This window comes from Scyliorhinus torazame, chromosome 8, assembly GCF_047496885.1.
Source record: "Scyliorhinus torazame isolate Kashiwa2021f chromosome 8, sScyTor2.1, whole genome shotgun sequence".
Taxonomy (NCBI): Eukaryota; Metazoa; Chordata; class Chondrichthyes; order Carcharhiniformes; family Scyliorhinidae; genus Scyliorhinus; species Scyliorhinus torazame.
This window is the reverse complement of record NC_092714.1, coordinates 213,046,255-213,072,985: the sequence shown is the minus strand read 5'-3', so window position 1 is coordinate 213,072,985 and position 26,731 is coordinate 213,046,255. Positions and strand designations below refer to the sequence as shown.

The 26,731-nt window shown below is 43.1% G+C and overlaps 1 protein-coding gene across 1 annotated transcript in view; it reads left to right on the top strand.

The window, feature by feature from the left end:
* Positions 1-803: 803 nt before the first annotated feature.
* Positions 804-26,731, top strand: part of slc9a8 (solute carrier family 9 member 8) — a 111,638-nt gene continuing 85,710 nt past the window's right edge. The window contains exons 1-4 of the mRNA XM_072514757.1: positions 804-1,184; positions 16,614-16,798; positions 18,440-18,520; positions 23,784-23,842. Coding sequence (XP_072370858.1) covers positions 910-1,184; positions 16,614-16,798; positions 18,440-18,520; positions 23,784-23,842 — 600 coding nt within the window. The 5' untranslated portion in view covers positions 804-909. The remainder of the gene's footprint in view (positions 1,185-16,613; positions 16,799-18,439; positions 18,521-23,783; positions 23,843-26,731) is intronic.

Genomic DNA, 26,731 nt, shown 5'->3' with positions numbered 1-26,731 from the left:
TTTTGTGTGTCCCAAATGTTGCTATTGTTCCCGGAGATTGCTCATTAGTATGTAGATGGCTGCTACATTATTATGCTGATGGTCGCTGGTATCGATGCTGTCTAGGCTTTTGCAGAGTTTAATACACAGTAAACTTGCACCTGCTGGTTTCTGCCTGTGTTGGCTGAATTTTCCTTCAGCCTTTGCCATTCACCATTTTAAATCGGGAGTTGCCCAATTTAGGTGGCTGCAATATGTCATGTGCTCTCTTGCATCATTGTGTAGGCAGTACTGTACGCAGACCCATATACTTCATGTTAAACACTACTGTGTAATTTATAGGTAATTTACCTATTAGTCAACAGCTAAAGCAAATACAGGTAGTTGACCTATTGATCAACGGCAATATCATTCATCCTGACTCAGGAATCCTTTTTCTACTGAGCTACGGAGAAGTTTATATTGGTGATTTATGTGTCCACATGCACTACACTCTTCCTGCAAAGGACAAAATTCCCACACCTAACTCCTTAATGGTTAAGGCATTCACACCTCATCAGCAAAGGACCTCACTGAGTATCACATTATTTCTCTATTTTGGGAATACTTTACCCATTGGCAATGCTAACATAGTCATAGATGTCCCATCAGGTCCATCCCACCAAGTTTAATGAATGGAGCACTCAAGGGGTTGGAAATTCCAGTCTTGTACTGAGCAGATCCCACAGGTGAGTAACTTTGCCCCAGAGCACTCTGGGACTTGTAGTTTCTCTGCCGACAGGCGGACTACAATCTCCCGGCAGGCAGTGTTGAGGCCGGAAGTGTTGACACAGGCAATCGGAGGGAGGCAGCGGAGGGATTAATTCCTGATCCCTCAACACCTGGGGATTGCACCGATTGATTGATTGATACACAGAGAGAGGGGGAGGGATGGTGGCTGCGGCGGGGACTTCTGTTGCTCGCCTTGCGGTGGTCGCCGTCTTGCTGACGGTCGGTTGCACCAGGTGCGATTCGCTGCTGGGCGCGGGTCAAGGTGGGGTCGGGCAGGTAGCAGCTGGAGCTGGGTCACAACCTCACCCGGGCCCCCAGAGCGGTCAGCAGCGAGGCGGCGCTCAATCCCAGGCGGACCACAGCGACCCCAGACCTGCCCACAGCGACACGTCCGCGCAAGGTGGAAATGGAGCATCCAAAGGAGACGAGGACAGGTGAGACAAAATGGACAAGGCTAGTCAGGGCCCAAAGTGGCTGCATGCAGGGGGAGGGAGGGTTGAACACCTCCACCTGCTTTTGGTTGTGCTCTGAAAAATGGTTCGTGATCTTTTAAAGCGAGGTATGAAACAAGGTGTAAACTTTGTGGCCACTTTTGAAAATGTTTTGCATTGCTTTTGTATACTTTGCATATGGATGCAAAGCGACTTATTCGAGTGGTAATTAACTTTAGAATATTTACTTGGCTTATTAATATTCAATTCGTGCCCAGACCTTTGTGTGCTTTCTGGTTCCAACAGTTTGCATGCCTGTGTTCCTCGCTTTCAAATTTTTATTTCTGTGCAGGAATGCCAGTAATCTGTTGAACAATAATTCATACTAAGAGCAAATAAAAGTACAGCATAGGAACAGGCCCTCGGCCTTCTAAGCCTGCGCTGACCATGCTGGCCATCTAACCTATAACCTTCTACACTTCTGGGGTCCGTATCCCTCTATTGCTATCCTATTCATGTATTTGTCAAGATGCCCCTTAAACGTCACTATTTTACCTTTTTCCACCACCTCTGACAGCGCGTTCTAGGCACCCACTACTCTGTATAAAAAAAAAAAAACTCCCTCACACATCTCTACACTTTGCCCCTCGCTCCTTAAACCTACGTACCCTAGTGATTGACTCTTCCACTCTGGAGAAAAAAAGCATCTGACTATCCATTGTCCATGCCCCTCATAATTTTGTAGATTTCTCTTAGGTCACCCCTCAAACTCCATTCCAATGACAACAAACCCAAGTTTATACGACCTCTCTTCATAGCTAATGCACTCTATACCCAGGCAACAGTCTGGTAAACCTTTTCTGTACCTTCTCCAAGGCCTTGACATTCTTCTGGCAGTGTGGCAACCAGAATTGAACACTATATGTGGCCTAACTAAGGTTCTATACAGCTGCTGCATGAATTGCCAATTTTTATACTCAATGCCCCGGCCGATGAAGGCAAACATGCCCTGTGCCGCCTTGACGACCTTCTCCACCTGCGTTGCCATTTTCAGTGACCTGTGGACCTGTACACCCAGATCCTTCTGCCTGTCAATACTCTTAAAGGTTCTGCCATTTACTGTATATTTCCCACCTGTATTAAACCTTCCAAAATGCATTACTTTACATTTGTCTGGATTAAACTCCCACCTGCCATCTCTCCGCCCAAATCTCCATCCGATCCATATCCCGCTGTATCATCTGACAGTCCTCATTGCTACCCACAATTCCACCAACCTTTGTGTCATCCACAAACTTACTAATCGACGAGCAGTTACATTTTCCTCCAAATACACTGCAACAATAGGAGACTTGCGGGGCTTATTTAGCAAACTGGGCTAAATAGCTGGCTTTTAAAGCAGACCAAGGCAGGTCAGCAGTGTGGGTTCAATTTCCGTACCAGCCTGCCCGAACAGGCGCCGGAATGTGGCGACTAGGGGCTTTTCACAGTAATTTCATTTGAAGCCTACTTGTGATAATAAGTTACTTTCATTTCATTTTCAAGACTTCAAGGTTTGACATGAATATTGTCACCAATTCTTGCACATATTTAAGTAAACCTAGAAATATTCAGTCATGCTTTCTAACTTGATGGGAATTTTGTGCTCAATATTGAAGACATTGGTGTAAAATTGTCGATGCATATTTGGATAAGATCTACTGTTTGACAAGCCAATGCAATTTTATTGAAGGTGTTGCTATTTGAACTAGATGACGCGTCAGTTACACCGAATTATATAGCAGTACTTTTAAGTTCATAAGATATAGGAGCAGAATTATGCCATTTGGCCCATCAAGCCTGCTCTGCAATATTATCTTGGCTGATATGTTCCTCATCTATTGCCTACAATGCTACAGACCAAGAGTTGGATTGCAAAATCAGCCAGAGCATCAGTGGCTGGGGACACTGGACCATCCACGAAACGGAGAGTGTCATACCATAGGCTCAGACCCCATGGGCAGGAAGGGAATGGGTGACCACCAGGCAGAACAAGAGAGCTAGTCAGGCAGTGCAGGAATCCCCTGTGGCCTTTCCCCTGCAAAACAGATAACTGCTTTGGATACTGTTGGGGGGGAAATGACCTTGGGAAAGTAGCAACAGCCAAATTTGTTGCACCACGGTTGGTTCTGCTGCAGAAGGGAGGAATAAAAAGTGAGAATGCAATAGTTAATAAATAGCATATATCGGATAAATACGTGGCTGAAGAGATGGTGTGAGGGAGAGGGCTTTAGGTTCCTGGGGAATTGGGACCAGTTCTGGGGGAGGTGGGACCAGTTCAAACTGGATGGACTACACGTGGACAGGACCGGGACTGATGTTCTTGGGGGAGTATTTGTTCGAGTTCAAAGGAGGGTTTAAACTAATATGGTAGGGGAATGGGAACCTATGCAAGGAGTCAGAGGAGGAAATAAGGACAAAAACAAAAGGGGAATAAAAAAGTGATAGGCAGATAAACCAAGAGCCAGATTCAAGCAGGGCCACAGTGAAGAATATTGGAGCTGGACTAATAATGTTACAAAGACGAGCTTAAAGGCTTTGTGCCTTAACGTGCAGACCATTTGCAATAAAGTGGATGAACTAATCACACATAGACATGAACGGGTATAATATAGACGGGATTACGGAGACATGGCTGCAGGGTGACCAGGGATGGGAACTGAATGCCCAAAGGTATTCAGTATTTAGGAAAGACAGACAAAAAGGAAAAGGAGGTGGAGTTGCATTGCTGGTCAAGGAATAAATTAACACAATAGTGTGGGAGGATATTAGTTCGGATAATGTGGAATCTGTATGAGTGGCTATGATTGATTGTGGAATATTGCTTAAAGGGATGTCAGTGGATAGGCAATGGCAAATATTCCGAGTGTATGGAGGAACTGCAACAATTGGTTATTCCTGTCTGGCACAAATTGGCCAAGAAAAACAAAAGGTCTGAGGATTGGGAGCAGTTTAGAATTCAGCAAAGAAGGACCAACAGAGTACGAAAGTAAGCTTGCAGGGAACATTAAAAACTGACTGTAAAAGTTTATATCGGTACGTGAAGAGAAAAAGATTGGTGAAGACAAATGTAGGTCCCTTACAGTCAGAAACAGGGGAATGTATTATAGGCGGCAAAGAAATGGCTGAGCAACTAATTACATACTTTGGTTCTGTCTTTCACAAATGAGGACACAAATAAGATACCAGAAATGTTGGGGAATGCAGGGTTTAGTAAGAAGGAGGAACTGACACCCTCAGTGTACCCGAACAGGTGCCGGAGTGTGGCGATGAAAGAATTGTCACAGTAACTTCATTGCAGTGTTAATGTAAGCCTAATTGTGACACTAATAAAGATTATTATTCTGAAGGTGATCAATATCAGTAGAGAAATGGTGTTGGAGAAATTGATGGGATTAAAGGCTGATAAATCCTCAGGACCTGATAATCTGCATTCCAAGGTACGGAAGGAGGTATCTCCACAAATAGTGGATGCATTGGTGGTCATCTTCCAAGATTCTATAGACTGCGGAACAGTTCCCGCACATTGGACGGTGACTAATGTAATTCCACGATTTAAAAAAGGAGGTAGAAAGAAAGCGGGGAATTATGGACCAATAGGCCTGCCGTCAGTAGTGGGGAACATTCTAGAATCCATTATCAAAGATTTTATAGAAGAGCACTTAGAAAACAGTGGCAGGATCGATGGATTTAGGAAGGGGAAATCATGCTTGACAAATCTACTGGAATTCTTCGAGGATGTAACTAGTAGAATTGATGAAGGGGTGCCAGTGGATGTGGTGTATTTGGACTTTCAGAAGGCTTTTCACAAAGTCCTACATAAGAGATTAGTGTGTAAAATTAAAGCACATCGGATTGGGGGTAGTGTATTGAGATGGACAGAAAGCTGATTGGCAGACAAGAAACAAAGAATAGGAATTAATGGATCTTTTTCAAATTGGCAGACAGTGACTAGTAGAGTACCACAAGGATCAGAGCTCGGGCTCCAGCTATTCACAATATATATTAATAATTTAGATGAAGGAACAAATTGTCATATATCCAAATTTGCAGATAATAATTATTATTGTCACAAGTAGGCTTACATTAAAACTGCAATGAAGTTACTGGGAAAAGCCCCGGGTCGCTGCATTTCAGCGCCTGTTCGGGTACACGGAGGGAGAATTCAGAATGTCCAAATTACCTAACAGCATGTCTTTCGGGACTTGTGGGAGGAAGCCGGGACACCCGGAGGAAACCCACAGACACAGGGAGAAAGTGCAGACTCTGCACAGATAGTGACCCAAGCCAGGAATCGAACCTGGCACTGTGAAGCAACAGTGTTAACCACTGTGCTATGACACCAAGTTGGGTGGGAGGGTGAGCTGTGAGGAGGATGCAGAGATCCTTCAGTGTGATTTGGACAAATTGAATGAGTGGGCAAATGAATAATAAATGCAATATAATTATAATAATGTAATAATAATCGCTTATTGTCACAAGTAGGCTTCAATGAAGCCACTTTGGATAAATGCAAGGTTACCCACATTGGTCGCAAAATCAATAAGGCAGATTATTATCTAAATGGCCATAAATTAGGAGAGGGGAATGTGCAGTGAGACCTGGGTGTCCTCATATACCTGTCACTGAAGGTAAGCATCCAGGTGCAGCAGGCGGTGAAGAAGGCAAATGGTATGCTGGCCTTCATAGAATGAGGATTCGTGTACATGCGCAGGGGTGTCTTGCTGCGCTTATACAGGCCACACCTGGAATATTGTGTGCAGTTTTGGTCTCCTTATCTGAGGAAGGATGTTCCAGCTACAGAGGGAGTGCAGTGAAGGTTACCAGACTGACTACTGGGATGGAAGTACTGACGTACGAGGAAAGATTGGATCGGTTAGGATTGTATTCGCTGGAGTTAAGAAGAATGAGGGGGGGATCTCCGAGAAATCTATAAAATTCTAACAGGGTTGGACATGGTTGATGCTTGAAGGATGTTACCGATGTGTCCAGCCCCAGGGATCACAGTGTGAGGATACGGGGTAGACCATTTAGGACAGATTTGAGGAGAACGTACTTCACACAGAGGGTGGTGAGCCTGTGGAATTCATTACCACAGGAAATAGTTGAGTCCAAAACATTGTATGGTTTCAAGAAACTTTTAGATCTAGCACTTGGGGACGAAGGGGATCAAAGGATACGGCGGAAAGCGGGATTAGGCTATTGAGTTGGATGATCAGCCATGATCATAATGAATGGTGGAGCGGGCTTGAAAGGCAGAATGGCCTCCTACGGCTCCTATTTTTTCTATGTTTCTAACTGACGAAAGTAAACTATGCAGCTACTCGTACCTGTCTGGAATTTAAATAAATTGTGGCAGATCTGTGGCTTTTAGTCCATTGCCAGTATGTGCTGCACATTCCTTGCATTCCTCTTCATCTCGCAATTGAAAATGTAAATCGCTCTAGAATCCTCACAGTGGAGGAGAAGGTGACAGATTTCCATTATCCTTTGTGTAAAAGTGCTTCCTGGATTCACCCCTAAAGGATTGAAATGAAATGAAGTGAAAATCGTTTATTGTCACAAGTAGGCTTCAAATGAAGTTACTGTGAAAAGCCCCTAGTCATCACATTCCGACGCCTGTTAGGGGGGTGGGGGCTCGTACGGGAATTGAACCGTGCTGCTGGCCTGCCTTGATCTGCTTTAAAAGCCAGCTATTTAGCCCAGTGTGCTAAACCAGCCCCATGTTAGCTCTAACTGTATGATTGTACTTTCTTCTTCTGGATTCCTGGCTCTGATCAAGGCTCTGCTCTGCAATGGCAATTCCTCACTTGTATTCAAATCTCATTGCGATAAAGGCAAATTTTATTACTCTTTTTGATTTTCTTGTGTTTTTCTTTCCATTATTTATGCATGTACACACCCAAATCTCTTTGCACCGCCACAGCTCCTAATTTCTTACCATTAACTAATAATTTGGTTTATTTTGATCCAGAGGAATTACTTCACTATTCCACACATTGAACTCCATCTCCTGTAGTTTGTTTCACTCATTTTGTCTATTTCTCACTCCCTGCTCCCATCCATATTATTTTAATGTCAATGGCAAACCTGGACATAATACTATTTATCTAAGTCAATTACTATGGTGAAAAGCTCCATTACAAATCAGTGGGGAACATCACTCATTTCACCCAACCCATCAGCGAACACTTCATTCCCTACCTTCTAATCAATTACCGACCCCTGTCACAAGATGACCTCCAATAATTTGGTGCATTTTCGTTTTTGTTCCTCTTTTGTGGATGCTTATCAAATTCCTCCTTGAACTCCATACGGACAACATTCATTGATATTACCCTGTACATCATGCTCATGACCTCAAACAATTCAACAAAGTTAGTCAGGCATGATCTAACATTCTCAAATTCATGTGGCCGTTCTTTGACCTGTTCATATTTACCTAACATACACTTGGCTTTGTTTCTGATAAATTCCAGTAACCTCTCCACAACTGATGTCAAACTGACAGATCTGACTTCTTAATTTATCTCTTACAATTTTTCAATCCAAAGGATCAGTTCCTGAATTTAATCAACATTTTCCAAAGCCCTCTATTACAACTCCCAACCTCCCCCAACTTTTCAAACTCTTCAGTATAAACCATCTGGTGGTGGAGATTTGTCTGTAGAATCCTACAGTGCAGAAGGAGGCCATTTAGCCCCTACATTCTGCACCGATACTCCAAAAGACAACCCCACCTAGGCCCATTTCCCACCCTATCCCCATAACCTCACCTAACCTTTGGACACTTGAGGGGAAATGTTAGCATGGCAAATCCACCTAACCTGCGCATCTTTGGACTGTGGGAGGAAACCGGAACACCTGAAGGAAACCCAGGCAGAATAAACAGGATACACCTGTTCAGCTGGGGTGATTCACTCAAGATCCATTGTCTGACCAGCCATTAGCCCATTAGGGAGTCTAGTGGCCTCTTTTGTCTGAAATTGGAGGTTATTTGAATATTCATAGCATGGCCCTGTTATTTTGTGTAAACGGAAGTGGGTAATAAAAAATCCAGACAGTGATGATAAGTTCAAGTCTTGACAGAACCATCTTTGAGGGGCTGGGCGGAACTCCGAGAGATAAGAGAATCCTGTTCGAACAGGTGGGAGCAGAAGGATTTGGAGAGTGATCAAGAGAGGCTATGAAGAAACTGCCACAGAGACAGGCTTTCGGAAAGGGTCTGAAGGAGACTCACTAACAGCAGGAATATGGGGCTGGATTCCCCGCCTCGCCACTTTTCAGCCTCGACCCGCGGCGGGATTCTCCGTTACGCCGGCCGGTCAATGGGGTTTCCCATTGTGGGGCAGCCACACGCCGTCGGGAAACCCCCTGGGCACCAGCAAAAGCGTAGAATTGCGCCCTTCGTCTGTAATGCAAGTATAAGTTTTGCCTGTCTAAGTGGAGTTTAGAGCTGTCTGTTCATTTTACGTGATTTTAATGGGAAATTGTATATTAGGCTTAAGAGATACATGTAAGGTGTTCTTGTTCAGTTTGAAGTTTAAAAGTTTAGATATTGTTGTTCTTTTGTTACAATAAAATTCTGTTTGTTAAAAATAATCAATCCCCATTTCTCATGCAATCACTCCTGGAGCGATCAGTCTTTACACAGTCTTAAAAATACAAAAAACATTGCGGTTCTGATTCAGTATCTTAACCACAGTTGGGATCTAGTCTGGCGTCCGTAACAAACTGGAGAACATGCAAACTCCACACAGACCGTCACCCAAGGCTGGAATTGAACCCGGGTCCCTGATGCTGTGAGGAAGCAGTGCTTACCATTGTGCCACCGTGCCAGTTATTCCATTACTGGATTGTTTTATGCAAAGTTCTTAACTTTAAATATATTAAATATATTCAACAGTTTATCATTTCCGATGAATATCTGTATCACCCTTGCTGATCATACATCTGTCTTGGAACAATTCCTATTGGACCTCAAAGCTGTGGAATATAATGCATCCCTAAGATGTTTTTCTTTCTGCTGCAATTTAAAGTTCAACTTGGAATCACCCAATCATCACCTATTGATTTAGCTCATGTTTTATTCTTCGTGACTTTATGCCTTGGCTCTTCACCTTCCTTTTTTCCAAATAACCTGGTTACATAGAAAACACTAACTGTTTTTGCTCTTTGTTCCATTTCCCAGAACATTTAGATGTAGGACAAACTTTCTATAAGATGAAGCTGCTCGAAAGGACTTTAGTCCTTGAGCTTTCATGTTTGTATATATTGGGTATCCCTCCCTATTGCACTTGCATGCTTGCAATCTCACTGTCATTCAATAACAATTCTTTACAATCTCTTCCAAAAATGCTCTTCAAATTCCATACCCTAATATATGTAGCAAACTTCGAAAAAAGTTTCTTCTAAATTACATTAACTTGGTGCTTTGTAAAACATTTCCAAAGTTGACATAATTGAACAAACCTGTAAATTAGCTGGTGCTGAGAAAGTGCTTTCTTTTGGATTGTTTGCCAAAATATGTGAACAAGAACATTAGATAATAAAGTGAAGCGAATGATTCAATTAAAAATACGTGGCAAATGTTAAGATTGCTTTGTTATTCACCAGATTATTGTTGCTTTCAATTTTTGCAGGATTGGAAGGCACAGTGATTGCATTGTCAAAATACTGAAATCACATTGCACATTTACACTTTCAATAACTGTTCATATAACTATAGAAATTGCAACCTTGACATTGTATGAGGTTCAGATGCAAACAGCTTACTTTGAAAGACAGAAAGTTGGGTGGATCTTGGGTACAACATTTAACCTGATAGGTCAATGTGAGGAATGGACAAATTGTTTATTTTCTGGGTAACTTTTCCTAACTCAGTATTTCAGCATATTGGCATGGTTAATCGAATATATGGTGGTTCTTTATTGTTTATTAGGAAAACAAAGGTAATTTTAAAGGATTTATACTTATATTGGTAAACATTAGAAATAAAGTGTAGTTTTAGGTGTGTTTAATTTGATGTTTCTGTGCCTGGAAGGGTAAAACTTTTAGTTAGATTCATGCTGGACAAAGGTGATGGTATGTGTGGAGGTTGATGAAGTTCCAACTGTGATTCTATTGTGCTCCGAGAAGGCTGCGGCATGAAAATAAATAGTAGCAGGGGATTTGCATAGCAACAGGAGGCCACCTTCCTTTGTGCTTAGTTTTAACTGGAAGCCAGAGCAGTTGGAGACAGGATCTCGGGGAGTGAACATCTCTCAAGTCTGAAAAAAGACTGGACGGGAGCTGCAAGGAGGGAGGCTGCCTAAAGTACACGTTACAGTCCAGATAACCAGGGAATTGGAATAGAAAGAGTGTCTAAGAAGTAATGAGATTAAGTAAATAGAGACCAAGGTATTGTTCAGAAGAATTCGAGGCAGAGTAAACAAAGCCTCTCCCCAGCATACTCCTGTCAAACGTCCAAGCGATCGACAACAAGCTGGATGAACTTAACGCCAGACTTACCTCTCAGAGGGAAGTAAGAGACTGCTGTGTGCTCTGTTTCACAGAGACATGGCTCATCCCCGTCTCACCGGACTGTGCCATACAACCTGAAGGCTTCTCAATTCACCAGGCGGACCGCACGGCATCATCAGGCAAAGCAGAGGGTGGAGGGGTTTGCCTCCTCATCATCTCCCCCTGGTGCTTGGATGTGGCGACCCTGGTGGCCTACTGCTCCCCAGACCTGGAATACCTGACCGTGAAGTGCCACCTATACTATCTTCCACGTGAGTTCACTTCAGCCATTATCACAGCGGTCTACATCCCACCCCAGGCACAAGTGAGGAAGGTGCTGGACGAACTGTACACAGTTATAAACAACTACGAAACAGAACACCCGGAGGCCTTGTTCATCGTGGCCGGAGACTTCAACAGGCCAACCTCAAGAGTGTACTGCCAAAATTCCACCAGCACATCTCCTGTCCTACCAGGGGCGACAACACTCTTGACCACTGCTACTCTAAAATCAAGGGCACCTACCGTTCTATCCCCCGACTGCACTTTGGGAAATCAGACCATAAGACAGTGCTCCTTCTCCCAAGCAGAAACTCAAGCGGGAGAATCCAGCTAAGAAGGTTGTGCAGTGCTCGTCCAAGGAGCCAGAAGAGCTCTTAGGTGACTGCTTAGAGACAGTGGACTGGGCCATATTTAAGAACTGAGTGACCAACTTAAATGAGTATGCCACCACTGTCACAGACTTCATCAGCAAATGTGTGGACGACTGCGTGCCAAAGAAAGCAGTACTTTCCCAACCGGAAACCATGGCTCAATCGCGAGATTGACTCCCTACTGAAGGACAGATCTGAGGCGTTCAAGGCAGAAGACCCTGACCTACACAAGAAATCCAGGTACGACCTCCGCAAAGCCATCCGAGATGCCAAGAGAGAATATCAAACCAAGCTAGAGTCACAGACAGACTCTCGGCGGTTGTGGCAAGGACTAACCAACATAACAGGCTACAAAGCGAAGCCGAGCAGTATCTCCGGCAGCAGCGCACCCCTCCCCGATGAACTCCATGCAGTCTATGCTCTGTTCGAGCAGGTAACCAACAATCCAATGTCCAGTGCCCCAGCAGCCCATAATTCACCCATACCCACCATCACAGCTTCCGAAGTCAGATCGGCCTTCCTGAAAGTGAACCCTCGGAAGGCGACGGGCCTGGACGGGATCCCTGGTCGTGCACTCCGAGCCTGCGCGGACCAGCTGGCAGAGGTATTCGCAGACATCTATAACCTGTCCTTACACCACTCCGAGGTCCCCACCTGCTTCAAGAAGACCACCATCATACTGGTACCAAAGAAGAACCAGGCAACGTGCCTCAATGACTACCGACCAGTGGCCCTGACTTCAGTCATAATGAAGTGCTTCGAGAGGTTGATCATGAAGCGCATCACCTCCATACTCCCAGAACGCATTGATCCACTGCAATTCGCATATCGTTGCAACCGGTCCACATCAGACACCATTTCCCTGGCCCTCCACTCATCCCTAGAGCATCTCGAAAACAAGGATTCCTGCATCAGACTCCAATTTATTGACTACAGCTCTGCCTTCAACACCATAATCCCAGCCAAGCTCATCAAAGCTCCAAAACCTAGGACTTGTCTCTCCACTCTGCAACTGGATCCTCGATTTTCTGACCAACAGACCACAATCCGTAAGAATGAACAACAACACCTCCTACAATAGTCCTCAATACCGGGGCCCAGCAAGGCTGCGTACTTAGTCCCCTACTCTACTCCCTGTACACACACGACTGCGTGGCAAAACTTGGTTCCAACTCCATCTACAAGTTTGCTGACAATACGATCATAGTGGACCGGATCTCGAATAACGATGAGTCAGAATACAGGAGGGAGATGGAGAACCTAGTGGAGTGGTGTAGCGACAACAGCCTCTCCTTCAATGTCAGCAAAACTAAAGAGCTGGCCATTGACTTCAGGAAGCCAAGTACTGTACACACCCCTGTCAGCATCAGCGGGGCCGAGGTGGAGATGGTTAGCAGTTTCAAATTCCTAGGGGTGCACATCTCCAAAAATCTGGCCTAGTCCACCCACGTTGACGCTACCACCAAGAAAGCACAAAAGCGCCTATACTTCCTCAGGAAACTAAGGAAATTTGGCATGTCCACATTAACCCTTACCGACTTTTAAAGATGCACCATAGAAAGCATCCTATCGGGCTGCAACACAGCCTGATATGGCAACTGCTCGGCCCAGGACCGCATGAAGCTTCAGAGAGTCGTGAACACCGCCCAGTCCATCACACGAACCTGCCTCCCATCCATTGACTCCATCTACACCTCCTGCTGCCTGGGGAAAGCGGGCAGCATAATCAAAGATCCCTCCCACCCGGCATACTCACTCTTCCAACTTCTTCCATCGGGCAGGAGATACAGAAGTCTGAGAACACTCACAAACAGACTCAAAAACAGCTTCCCCACTGTCACCAGACTCCTAAATGACCCTCTTCTGGACTGACCTCATTAACATTACACCCTGTATGCTTCATCTGATGCCTGTGCTTATGTAGTTACATTGTATACCTTGTGTTGCCCTATTATGTATTTTCTTTTATTCCCTTTTCTTCCCATGTATTTAATGATCTGTTGAACTGCTTGCAGAAAATACTTTTCACTGTCCCTCGGTACACGTGACAATAAACAAATCCAATCCAAAGTGTTCTGAATTAAAGAGACAATCGTAGTAACTAGATTTAAAATGGGACAGCAGATCTCCAAAGTAGATGAAATGTTTGATGTCCTTTTAATACCATCTGCGAATCAAAAATTAAAGCAACTGTGAGCAGTTTGCACAGCAGTAATGACAAAGAAATCCGAAAGGGGTTGGTGTGACATCCTGGACTGGATTCGCTGTTAAAATTGGAGTGAGAACTTTGTTTTCAAGTGTCATTTGGAAAACTTGATCTGGATTTCAGAATGCAAACCACCAAGGGAAAGCATTATTATGAGAGAAGGATTATAGTGTGTTTTGGGGAATGGAGTTTGGAAACTCTCACGTGATTATCATCTGCGAGGATACTGAGGAGGAAACCACAGATACTAACTTGGGTTCAGAGCAGTGTGTACTTGACCACAGTCATGTTGTGTATTTAAAAGGGATTTTTTTTTGTGTTTAATGAGACCATTGAAACTTTTAAAATATATTTTTATTCTCCATTTTCACATTTTCTTCAGAATTTACACTCCACCAACAAACAGTAAATGGTAACGAATACAATGTCAATCCCCTTATTAACAACAACGATCCTATCCTCCCACCACCCCCCAAACAATGGCCCACCTGACAATATAAGCATCAAGTAAAACGAAACCTCCCAAGAAGGAAAAAAGGAATCCGGAATCGCCTATGGTCACCATTGATATATGTAGTCCACCCCCCAGCCCCCATAATATTCAATGCCATCCAATCCCCGAAAGGGTACTGCGAATGACACCCATGTATTGTAGATCCCCCCCCTCCCAGACTCCTCCCCTCTACTTCCTCTTGTAAACACCTCCCTTCAACCTCGGTTCCTTCCCCCAACTTTTCACGCGGGCTAGACTCACCGAAACCTGTTCTACCAGGCTCTGATGGCTTAAACCAGACAGTGTGGAGGCCCCCACCCGGGTCTCCTTCCCCCTTGCCCAGTCCCAGGAAAACCAAGAAATCCCCTTTAGCATACACACCCAAGCCCCAAAGAACCATCATTGCAAATGAAAGTCCCAACTCTTCCCTTGTCCAAATATACAGTGTCGACTCATTTAGTACATACACCAACACGCAGTGAAAAAATAAAGTTACATGAGGCTACATCGGTACACGACCCGCTCAGTCCCATTTCTCAATTCTGCCACAGTCCTGCCTTCGCAGACTCCTCCGCCACTTCCGCCGTCCCAAAATGAAAGTCCTTGGATTTGTAGGCCACCCTCAACTTAGCTGGATATACTACGCCGCACTGCACCTTGCTGATGTACAGTGCCTTCTTCACCTGGCTGAAGGCAGCCTGCCTCCTTGCCAGCTCCACCGTAAAGTCTTGGTATCCGCGTATACCAGCTCCAGCCCACTGCACCACCCGCTTCTGCTTTGCCCAGCACAGGACCTTCTCCTTCACGCTATACCTACATCCCTACTACTATTGGCGGCTCACTAGCTTTTGGTATAGGCCTCCATGACCGATGACCCCGATCCAGTTCATATCAAGAGGGATCATCCCCCTCCCCCAATAGCTTCGCCAACATCATGGAAAAATGCTCCGTCAGGCCTCCCACCCCTTCGGGCAGACCCACGATCCTCAGATTCTGCTGTCTGGATCTGTTTTCCAGGTCTTACATTTTGGCTCACAGACTGTGGTTGGTCTCTATCACCTTCCGCAACTCCTTCCCCAACGAGGTGAGTTGATCACTGTGCTGCGATAATGCCTCTTCCACTTCCTTCAGTGTCTCACCTTGCTCCCGCACCTCCGCTGCTGCGCTTGATACCACCGGGGCAATCGCCTCCTTCACCAGCACTTTCAGTACCGCCCCCATCTCCTTCTTCATCGCTTCCATGTGCTTTGTGAACTGTTTTTCAAGTTCCATCACCGTGGTCATTTCTTCTGCTGTGAGCAGTGCAGCCTCCCCTGGTGCCACAGCCTCCGCTTTCCTTTTTAAAAAAAAAAAAAAAATGTTTTTTTAAATTAAAAATTTAGAGTAGCCAATTCATTTTTTCCAATTAAGGGGCAATTTAGCGTGGCCAATCCACCTACCTTGCACATCTTTGGGTTGTGGGGGCAATACCCATGCAAACACGGGGAGAATGTGCAAACTCCACATGGACAGTGACCCAGAGCCGGGATCGAACCTGGGACCTCGGTGTCGTGAGACTGCAGTGGTACCACTGCGCCACCGTGCTGCCCCTCTGCTTTCCTTACAGTTCTTGCACTGACTTTTCCACTCACCGGTGGACTTTCATTAACCCTGTTTTTTCCCCCAAACTTGGACATTTCTTCTCCCTGTGCCTTCTTACAGCTTTTTCAGCCTTCGTTGCCCCCGGGACCGTCCGTTAAAACCCCAAATTTCTATTCCCGAGTGGGAGCCCTCCAGTGTGTGGCTGCCTCCCGTCCGCTGTCACCGGCGAGACTATTGTAACTTGAGATGTACTTTGTAATCCATATTCATCTTCAATTCTGTGTTATTTATTAAACTAAGGGGGCAGTAAAGAAGCTTGTATACTAATCCAACTTTTCATGCCTAATAAATGTTTTCTTGTTATTAAAACTAATTAGTAGTCCTGTGACTCTGTTCCTCCACGTTTTGTAACCAGTGTCCATTCTGGAATCGTCCTGCCCAATTATAACATCAACTAGGATCGTAATAATTGCTAACCAGAAAAGTTGAAAGTTTTGGGCCACTTTAAGGAGGAAAGAGGCATAAGTTTAGGGAGTGAATTCCTGAGCGTAAGGCCGAGGTAGTTGAAGGCACAGTCATCAATACTGGAGGAATTAATATTACGGATGCTCAAGCAGTCAGAATTAGATGAACACCGATATCTGAAGGTTCTGGGTCTAGAGATTGCGGAGATCAGGAGGGGGTGAGGGCATGTCAGGGTAAATTTGAAAACAAGGATGAGTATTTTAAAAGTGAGGTGTTGCTTGATCTGGAGGCAGTATAGATCAATGTACACACATGATGGGTGGATAGTATTTGGTGGATATGTATTCTTTGGTTGTCTGACTTGGACAAATTTAATTTGAGATTGAGTTGATTGGATATCCATCCATCATGTATATGTGATAAGTGTTTGTATTGTAAGCAACTCCAAAATAAGGAGCCAATCATTTTCAAACTTGCTGTTTCAATAATTTCAGGTTGTCAAATAATACTACAGAACAAAATGACACGCTGCAAGCCACCTCAGTTCCTATTACTACCATCACTACTGCAATTCCACCAACCCTGCCAAAACCTATATTGCCTCTGCAGACAGGGGCTGAAGCACAACAAGAAGAACAGTCAAGTGGAATGACGATATTCTTTAGTCTGCTTATATTAGGTACGTCATTGCAAAAGCCTAACGTTGTGTGAATTTTCATTTCATATTATTTACTCCGAAGTCTTAATTACTAAACTCTCAAATAAAAGCAAAATACAGCGGATGCTGGCAATCTGAAATAAAAACAGAATATGCTGCATAAACCCATCTGCGGGGAGAAAGAAACAGAGTTAATGCTTTGAGTTCATGTGACCCTTCTACAGAACAGTCCTGTAGAAGAGTCATTTGGACTAGAAGCATTAAGGCCCCATCTGTTGCCTCCGATAGACAGCATTTGAGTGTACCTACGTCACATGGGCTACAGTGATTCAAGAAGGCACCACACTACCACCTTCTCAAGGGATCTTAGGGATGTTGTTGCACATCTTAGGGATGTGCAACAAATTGATAACTTAGCCAGCGACATCCAAATCTCACGATTTAAAAAGAAAATCTACATTTGAGTCTGAAATGGAACAGTAATCTGTGCTTATTGAAGTTATCTGTTCTGTAGCATTATATATTTAGCACAATTGTTTTATATTCAAGTAATGATCTTGAGTCTTTGCCATGTGCAGATTTTCTGTATTAACTGACAGGCTTGGCAATTCATACAAAACTCTTTAACTATTGATGTTACATTATGCCTCTATTCTGTGTCACATGTTTACATCATGTGAACTGGCAATTGGTGAATACCATTTGCTGCATATGGTGATGAAGTATTGTTTACTGAAAGGTACTGCAAACATTGAGCAGTGTGTTGGTGGTTTGGATGTGGTAAATGGGTTGAGAAAAGAACGCTTATTTACAAATTATTTGCAAAACTAAGGAAGTGCCAAATAGTTCACTTTTGAGAATTATTGCAACATGTGATGTTACGGAATTCAGACAGTGTCCAGCTATATTAGGATAGTATGTCAAATTTAGGATAAAGCTTGCTACATGCATTTCCTGTTTTCTTTCATTTTAATTCGGGTTTATTACGATTTCCTGAATGAATTTAGCTGGAGACTTGTATTGCTACTGATGTGTGTTTTATTTGTTCTCCATTTTCTCTTCTCAACTCTTTTTTTCCCGCCCCCCCCCCCCCAAAAAAAAGAAATGTTCTCCAGACTTATGTTGTATGGTGTGTGTATCTAGTTCAAATAAAATCTTTATATTTGCAGATTTGACAAATTACAATCTGTAACTTTACTGTGCCTAACATATTGCAAGATTTGTCTAAATATTAAAGTAGTGTAAATTTTGCATTGTTATTTGAGCGGTTGCTTTTGAGCAGTGAACAATATTTGAACTTGGAGAAAATTAATGCACTAAACAATTGGGTTTTGAAAGCTGAGGCCAATTTTAAAGGAAATACTTAACATAGGAAGTAGATTGTCAAAAATAATTGTTACTCACGAGGTGCCAAGAGATTGACATATTTTTGTTTTCTATAACTGTGGGTAGCACTGCTGTCTCAGTGCCGATGACCCGGGTTCGAGCCGGCCCTAGGTCACTCTGTGGAGTTTGCACGTTCTCTCTGTGGGTCTCACCCCCACAACCCAACGATGTGCCCGGTAGATGGATTGGCCACAGTAAATTGGGGAAAAAAAATTAAGAAATATATATATCTACATGGATGATATTATTTATGCATAGCTTGTGTTTTATTTTCAGCTATTTGCATCATATTGGTGCGACTATTGATCAAATATAAACTACATTTTCTGCCAGAAAGTGTGGCAGTTGTGTCATTAGGTAAGTGAACTTTTAAAAATATTTAATTCATTGAACTAGATCATCTTTATTTTATTGTGGGTTGGCATGAATGTGACTAGGGAGCATTTTTAGTATAAGCTATCTGAAATTCCATAGTACACAGTACATTTATTTAAAATTCACATTTCTAAACTTTGGCATGTATAAACTGGAATCCATTCAATTTGACCCAAGTTCCAATTACTCTTTGAAGCCGCGTTTTGTGTAGCCAGTGTAATTGCAGCATCTTAGCATTGCAAAAGACCATCAAAAACAGTGGGTAAGCTTGTAAAGTAACCAAACCATTAACTGATATTAACTTCAATAAGGCTTGACCTTTTCATTAATGTCTTTGAAATGGTATCAGGGAGAGAATCAACAAATACTGCCTTTTATAGTGGAACAGTAGACCTGGTCCCCTTCTCCTCCCTCTCCCTCTCGCTCCTCTTCCCCCCCCCCCCCCTCATTATAAAGCATATTTTTGTTACACAAAGCCAAATACTGCAACTGCTGGAAATCTGAAATTAAAGCAGAAAATGCTGGAAATGTACATCAGGTCAAGTAGATTCTATGGTGAAAGAAACCAAATTACTGTCAGGCCAAAGGTCAGTGACCTGAAATGTTGAACTTTTTTGTTATACTGAATTGACACCCCCAGTGAGACAGTCACACCAGGCAATGGAATGCCACCATCCAAAGTCCAGCACATTGGTCTCTGAGCATAAGAGTTGACATTCATCAGGGTACTTGTATCCAGTGGGAGTATAATGGTGACCTCCCCCATCCTCCTGATTAGCTAATGACCTGCACATATGGAAATGAGTTGCAGCAAAAAAAAAACAAGCATGATGTATTGGATATAAAAACAGTGCACAGGATGGGTTGAATTAGCCATGGGAGCTGGAAAGAGAATTATCATGCTGGTGTAGAAGTCCTGACTTGTCCTATTTTATTCACCATTAGCCCTTGGTCTATTATGTTGGCTTTAAACTGAAATATAGTTACACAAATGTATTTGGGTTATTAGTACTATCATAAAATCCATTAATGTGTGTACATGAAATCAATAAAGGTGAGAGATTAATTTGTGGGAATTTACAGTTCTCGGATTAAAATCATAGAATTACAGCATCCTCCTTTAGTGGTACATGAATAATAACCTGCATTCAAAATAAGATTCGGCAATCTAATCATGTTTATTTTTTCCAAGAAATGCCAGCCCTTTCCCGAACTTTCTCCCTTCAACCTTTGACCTGAAGTGTTCATGAATTTGAGTTGCATTAATGTGGTAGGGAGATCATGGGATTGTTAGGAAGGAAAGGAGAAAGGATCATCCTTGCAATGTTTGTCCTACTGGTTTGCCAGCAGACTATTGACACTGAGAGGTTAATTTACAATTAAGCAATGAGAAAGTCCATGATTGTTCACAATCTAACTACTCCTTTCAACAAAGTATCTTTTATAAACTTTGCTCAACATACACAAACCAAATTGTGTTCTCAAACAACATGCTATGCTTCACAATGGCAATAAACTTCGACCTGCTTTTCAAAAATTGAAGATTTCATGATTTGGAATCCTGCACTGCCTTGGGGAACTGAGCAGTTTAACGAAACAACATTTCGTAAGCTGATTGTTCTTAATTGGGATGGATGCTGTTAAGTTTTTTGAGGTTAAATAAATGCTGTAGAGGATCAGCAGAGAAATGAGAAGGTGGATAATTCCTGCAAAAAGCTGGCACAGGCACACCAAATTGCTGACATGTAAACTGTAAAATTCCACTATTTGTATTTTAGTTTCTATTCCTTCAGTTAAATTTAATAGCTAGCCAAATTCGCCACTTTACAGTGCAGTGGCATAAAGATATCTCTGCTCACACTCTGCTGCACTGGACATCCATAAGACCGTAAGACATAGGAGCGGAAGTAAGGCCATTCGGCCCATCGAGTCCACTTCACCATTCAATCATGGCTGATTTCAACTCCATTTACCCGCTCTCTCTCCATAGCCCTTAATTCCTCGAGAAATCAAGAATTTATCAACTTCTGTCTTAAAGACACTCAACGTCCCAGCCTCCACCGCCCTCTGTGGTAATGAATTCCACAGACCCACCACTCTCTGGCTGAAGAAATTTCTCCTCATCTCTGTTCTAAAGTGACTCCCTTTTATTCTAAGGCTGTGCCCCCGGGTCCTAGTCTCCCCTGCTAATGGAAACAACTTCCCTACATCCACCCTATCTAAGCCATTCATTATCTTGTAAGTTTCTATTAGATCTCCCCTCAACCTCCTAAACTCCAATGAATATAATCCCAGGATCCTCAGTCGTTCATCGTATGTTAGGCCTACCATTCTTGGGATCATCCGTGTGAATCTCCGCTGGACCCGCTCCAGTGCCAGTATGTCCTTCCTGAGGTGTGGGACCCAAAATTGCTCACAGTATTCTAAATGGGGCCTAACTAATGCTTTATAAAGCTTCAGAAGTACATCCCTGCTTTTGTATTCCAAGCCTCTTGAGATGAATGACAACATTGCATTTGCTTTCTTAATTACGGACTCAACCTGCAAGTTTACCTTTAGAGAATCCTGGACTAGGACTCCCAAGTCCCTTTGCACTTCAGCATTATGAATTTTGTCACCGTTTAGAAAATAGTCCATGCCTCTATTCTTTTTCCAAAGTGCAAGACCTCGCACTTGCCCACGTTGAATTTCATCAGCCCTTTCTTAGACCACTCTCCTAAACGGTCTAAATCCTTCTGCAGCCTCCCCACCTCCTCCATACTACCTGCCCCTCCACCTATCTTTGTATCATCGGCAAACTTAGCCAGAATGCCCCCAGTCCCGTCATCTAGATCGTTAATATATAAGGAGAACAGCTGTGGCTCCAACACTGAACCCTGCGGGACACCACTCGTCACCGGTTGCCATTCCGAAAAAGAACCTTTTATCCCAACTCTCTGCCTTCTGCGTGACAGCCAATCGTCAATCCATGTGAGTACCTTGCCTCGAATACCATGGGCCCTTATTTTACTCAGCAGTCTCCCGTGAGGCACCTTATCAAAGGCCTTTTGGAAGTCAAGATAGATAACATCCATTGGCTCTCCTTGGTCTAACCTATTTGTTATCTCTTCAAAGAACTCTAACAGGTTTGTCAGGCACGACCTCCCCTTACTAAATCCATGCTGACATGTCCTAATCCGACCCTGCACTTCCAAGAATTTAGAAATCTCATCCTTAACGATGGATTCTAGAATCTTGCCAACAACCGAGGTTAGGCTAATTGGCCTATAATTTTCCATCTTTTTCCTTGTTCCCTTCTTGAACAGGGGGGTTACAACAGCGATTTTCCAATCCTCTGGGACTTTCCCTGACTCCAGTGACTTTTGAAAGATCGTAACTAACGCCTCCACTATTTCTTCAGCTACCTCCTTTAGAACTCTAGGGTGTAGCCCATCTGGGCCTGGATATTTATCAATTTTTAGACCTCTTCGTTTCTCTAGCACCTTCTCCTTTGTGATGGCTACCATATTCAACTCTGCCCCCTGACTCTCCGGAATTGTTGGCATATTACTCATGTCTTCTACTGTGAAGACTGACGCAAAGTACTTATTTAGTTCCTCAGCTATTTCCTTGTCTCCCATCACTAGATTACCAGCGTCATTTTGGAGCGGCCCAATGTCTACTTTTGCCTCCCGTTTGTTTTTAATGTATTTAAAGAAACTTTTACTATCATTCCTAATGTTACTGGCTAGCCTACCTTCATAATTAATCCTCTCTTTCCTTATTTCTCTCTTTGTTATCCTCTGTTTGTTTTTGTAGCCTTCCCAATCTTCTGACTTCCCACTACTCTTTGCCACATTATAGGCTTTCTCTTTTGCTTTGATGCATTCCCTAATTTCCTTTGTCAGCCATGGCTGCCTAATCCCCCCTCTGATAACCTTTCTTTTCTTTGGGATGAACCTCTGTACTGTGTCCTCAATTACTCCCAGAAACTCCTGCCATTGCTGTTCTACTGCCTTTCCCACTAGGCTCTGCTCCCAGTCGATTTTCGTCAGTTCCTCTCTCATGCCCCTGTCGTTACCTTTATTTGACTGTAACACCTTTACATCTGATTCTACCTTCTTTCTTTCAAATTGGAGATTGAATTCTACCATATTATGATCACTGTCTCCTAAGTGTTCCCTTACTTTAAGATCTTCAATCAAGTCTGGCTCATTACATAACACGAAGTCCAGAATGGCCTGTTCCCTCGTGGGCTCCATCACAAGCTGTTCCAAAAAGCCTTCCTGTAAACATTCAATGAATTCCCTTTCCTTGGGTCCACTGGCAGCATTATTTACCCAGTCCACCTGCATATTGAAGTCCCCCATGATCACTGTGACCTTGCCTTTCTGACATGCACTTTCTATTTCGTGGTGCATTTTGTGCCCCCGGTCCTGACTACTGTTAGGAGGCCTGTACATAACTCCCATTATGTTTTTTTTTGCCTTTGTGGTTCCTCAACTCTACCCACACAGACTCCACATCATCCGACCCCATGTCGTTTAGTGCTCTTGATTTAATTTCATTCCTAATTAACAAGGCAACCCGCCCCCTCTGCCCACCTCTCTGTCTTTTCGATAGGTTGTGAATCCCTGGATGTTTAAATGCCAGTCCTGAACCCCCTGCAACCACGTCTCTGTGATGCCTACCACATCATACCTGCCAGTCACAATCTGGGCCACAAGCTCATCTACCTTGTTCCGTACACATTTAAATATAGCACCTTTAATTCTCTATTGACCGTCCCTTTTTGTTTTCTTAGTGTGGTGGACCTTGGTTTACTGAGCCTTTCCACACACTGTCATATTTTGTGGGATGGGGACTATCGTAACCTCTCCTGAGTTTTGTCTTTTCGTGCTTTTTTGTATTCCTAAGCAGCTACGCTTCATCATCGAAGAGGACAGAAGAGAGCGATGTGGTACTTTAATCTGAAATCCAGCCTGATATGTCATAGCAGTTGCTTTAAAGTAAATTAACTTCTGTGATATATTACGATTTTAGGGAAACAGAAATTGAATATGCACTGCTAAGTATAATAGTTGTATTATATTTTCGCACTACTTATTTGGATCACTGCTTGAGAGAAGGGGCATTTTAATTGGTTTCAGATCCTGTGTCTAATTTAGAACCAATTTGTTAATTTATTTGAGAGGACAATCATTGAAGAAGATTGCATTGGAAATAATACCAATATATTTTTACCTTTTCCCCCCTTTTTCCTCAGGGATTTTAATGGGAGCAGTGATTAAAATTATCGAATCCCAGAACTGGGCCAACTGGAAGGTAGGTTTGAATTGTTATGTGACAGAACAAAAAGCATCGGAGTGGATAATGATTCCTGTATCATGAAAGTCACATTACAATCTTCTTTTCAAGGGTGGAGTTTAAAAACAATTATCTATCCATTCCTGGAAAGCTTGACCTGGCATCTCTGCCAACACTAACCAAACAAATTACTCGAGCATTTCTGTTGGAAATTACTTCCAGTCATTGGGTGGAATCTTTCCAAAATTGCACAGTGCTCGATCAAGAGAGAAAAGCAGCGTGGAACTCGCTGGCTTCACAGATGCCTTTTCTCCCTCCTGGTTAAACACTTTGTGCAATTTCAGAGTGCTGGTGAGGATCACACAGCCAGCTGCAGGGGCAGGTCCTAAACAGGCATGCACGGGATTCTGAGATCGGGGTGCCATATTTAAAGGGTGCTCTGAAGTCAAAGTTAAATATAAGTCTCCCTTCCCCCAAAGCACCTGAGCAATCCCCCCACAACAGTGCCAAGATAGGGTGCAAGTCATACGACGTTATGCTGACAGTTTGGGCTCTGATTGCGGCCGCCCCACCTGCAATTTCGGTTTTTGAAAGATTGGGACTCCCTTTTTTTTTAATTGAAAGAAGTGCAAGTAAATTGCTGCTTCACCTGGAAGGAGTATTTGGGGATTTGGACAATGAGGAGGTAAAGGAGCAGGTATTATACCACCTGCTATTATCATAGGAAGGTGCCTTGGGAAGGGGGTGAAATGAAAGTCATAGTCCCAGAGAACCATATGCTGCTCTCTCATATGAGAGCTGGCTGGTAGTGAGTTGACCTGAGGGTCTGGTCTGGGTGAATGAGGTTTTAGGGGTGATGGAGAAGTAAACCAGAGTGTCATGGAGGGAATGGTCTGTTCAGGGAAAACAATATTTTTTTTTATTTCCGGTTTCTAGCATCCATGGTATTTTGCTTTAGTCCCTACTTTTATATTCCATTCCCCTTGTAATAAACAACAACATTCCATTTGCCTTCCTAATCACATGCTGTACGGGCATACTAAATTTTTGTGATTGATGTACTAGGACACTCAGATCCCTCTGTATGCCATAGTTATGCAATATCTCTCCATTTAAATAATATGCTGCTTTTCTGTTCTTCCTGCCCAAGTGGACAAATTCACATTTTCCCACATGATACTCCCATCTGCCAAATATTTGCCCAAATTTATTTAACCTCTCTGTCCCTTTACAGATTCCTTATGTCTTCTACACAACTTATTTTTGAGCTATCTTTGTTCATCAGTAAATTTAACAACTATACATTTGATCGCTTCATCCAAGTCATTTATATAAATTGTAAATAGTTGAGGCCCCAGCACTGATCTTTGGCACTCCATTTGTAACTTCTTGTAAACCCACAAATGACCTATTTATGCCTATTTCTGATTCCTATCAGCTAACTAATCCTCTATCCATGCAAGTATGATACCTTCTACACCATGAGCTCTTTTTTTGCAGAGTAACCTTTGTTGTGGTCTTTGTCAAATGCCTTCTGGAAATCAACACATCCACATTTTCTCCTTTATCCACATTGCTTGTTATTTCCTCAAAGTATCCTCAAAGAACCGGGCGGCATGGTGTCACAGTGGTTAGCACTGCTGCCTCACAGAGCCAGGGACCCAAGTTCAATTCCGGCCTTGGGTGACTGTCTTTGTGGAGTTTGCACTTTCTCCCTGTGTCTGCGTGGGTTTCCTCCGGGTGCTCCAGTTTCCTCCCACAGTCCAAAAATGTGCAGCCTAGGTGGATTGGCCATGCTAAATTGACCCTTAGCGGGGTTACGGGGAGAGTGCAGGATAGTGGGTTTTGGTTAGGGTTATTTTGCAGAGGATCTGTGCAGACCCGGTGGGCCGAATTGCCACCTGCGCTGTCGGGATTCTATGATTCTAATTGCAATAAATTTGTTGCACGTGATTTCCCTTTCACTACACCATGTAAACTCTACCTGGTTGCATTGAGATTTTAAGTGCCCTGCTATAACCTCCTTTATGAATAGACATCGGCGATTTCTGTATGCCGGATGTTAAGCTAACTGGCCTGTACTTTCCTGATTTCTGTCGCCTTTTGTTTTTGAGCAGAGGAGTTACATTAACTATTTTTCAATCTGAGGGAATCTTTCCAGAATCTGAAGAACTTTGTGAAATTAAAACCAATGCGTGACTTCTTTTAAGATTCCAAGATGAAATCCATTAGGATCTGGGGGCTTGTCAGTTTTTAGTTCTAGTTACTTTCTCAATATCCTGATAATTGCAATTGTTTTAAGTTCCTTTGCCCGTCTCATCTTCTGATTCACAATTATTTCTGAGGTGCTATTTGTATCCTCTCCAGTGAACACACACAACATATCTGTTCAATGTGTCTGCCATTCTCTTATCTTGCATTATTACATACCCAGATTTGTTCTCAAGACGGCCAACGCTCACTTTTTTCTTTTTCATTTTAAATACCAGTAGAAACTCTAGCTATCTTTCACTTGCACTCTAATATCTCCCTCCTTCTTACTCTTTTAGCTATCCTTTGCTCTTCTTCATATTCTGTCCAATCTTCTGACCTGCCACTTATCTTTGTGGAGTTATACACTTTTTCTTTCAATTTGATACTACCTTTAACTTACTTAGTTAGCCCCAGATGATGCGTCCTCCCTTTGGAGTCTTTCTTTCTCACTGGAGAGTAGATTTTTTGAGTATTCTGAAATATCTCCTGAAGTGTCACAGCATCTCTACTGACTTTTCCCTTAACTTGATTTCCCAGGTCACTTTGTCATGCGCCTTACAATTGCCCTTAAGTTTAAAACTACCCTTGGATCCATTCTTATTTCCCTAATTAAATGCAAAATTCAATCCTCCCATGCTCCTTGAGGTCATTAGT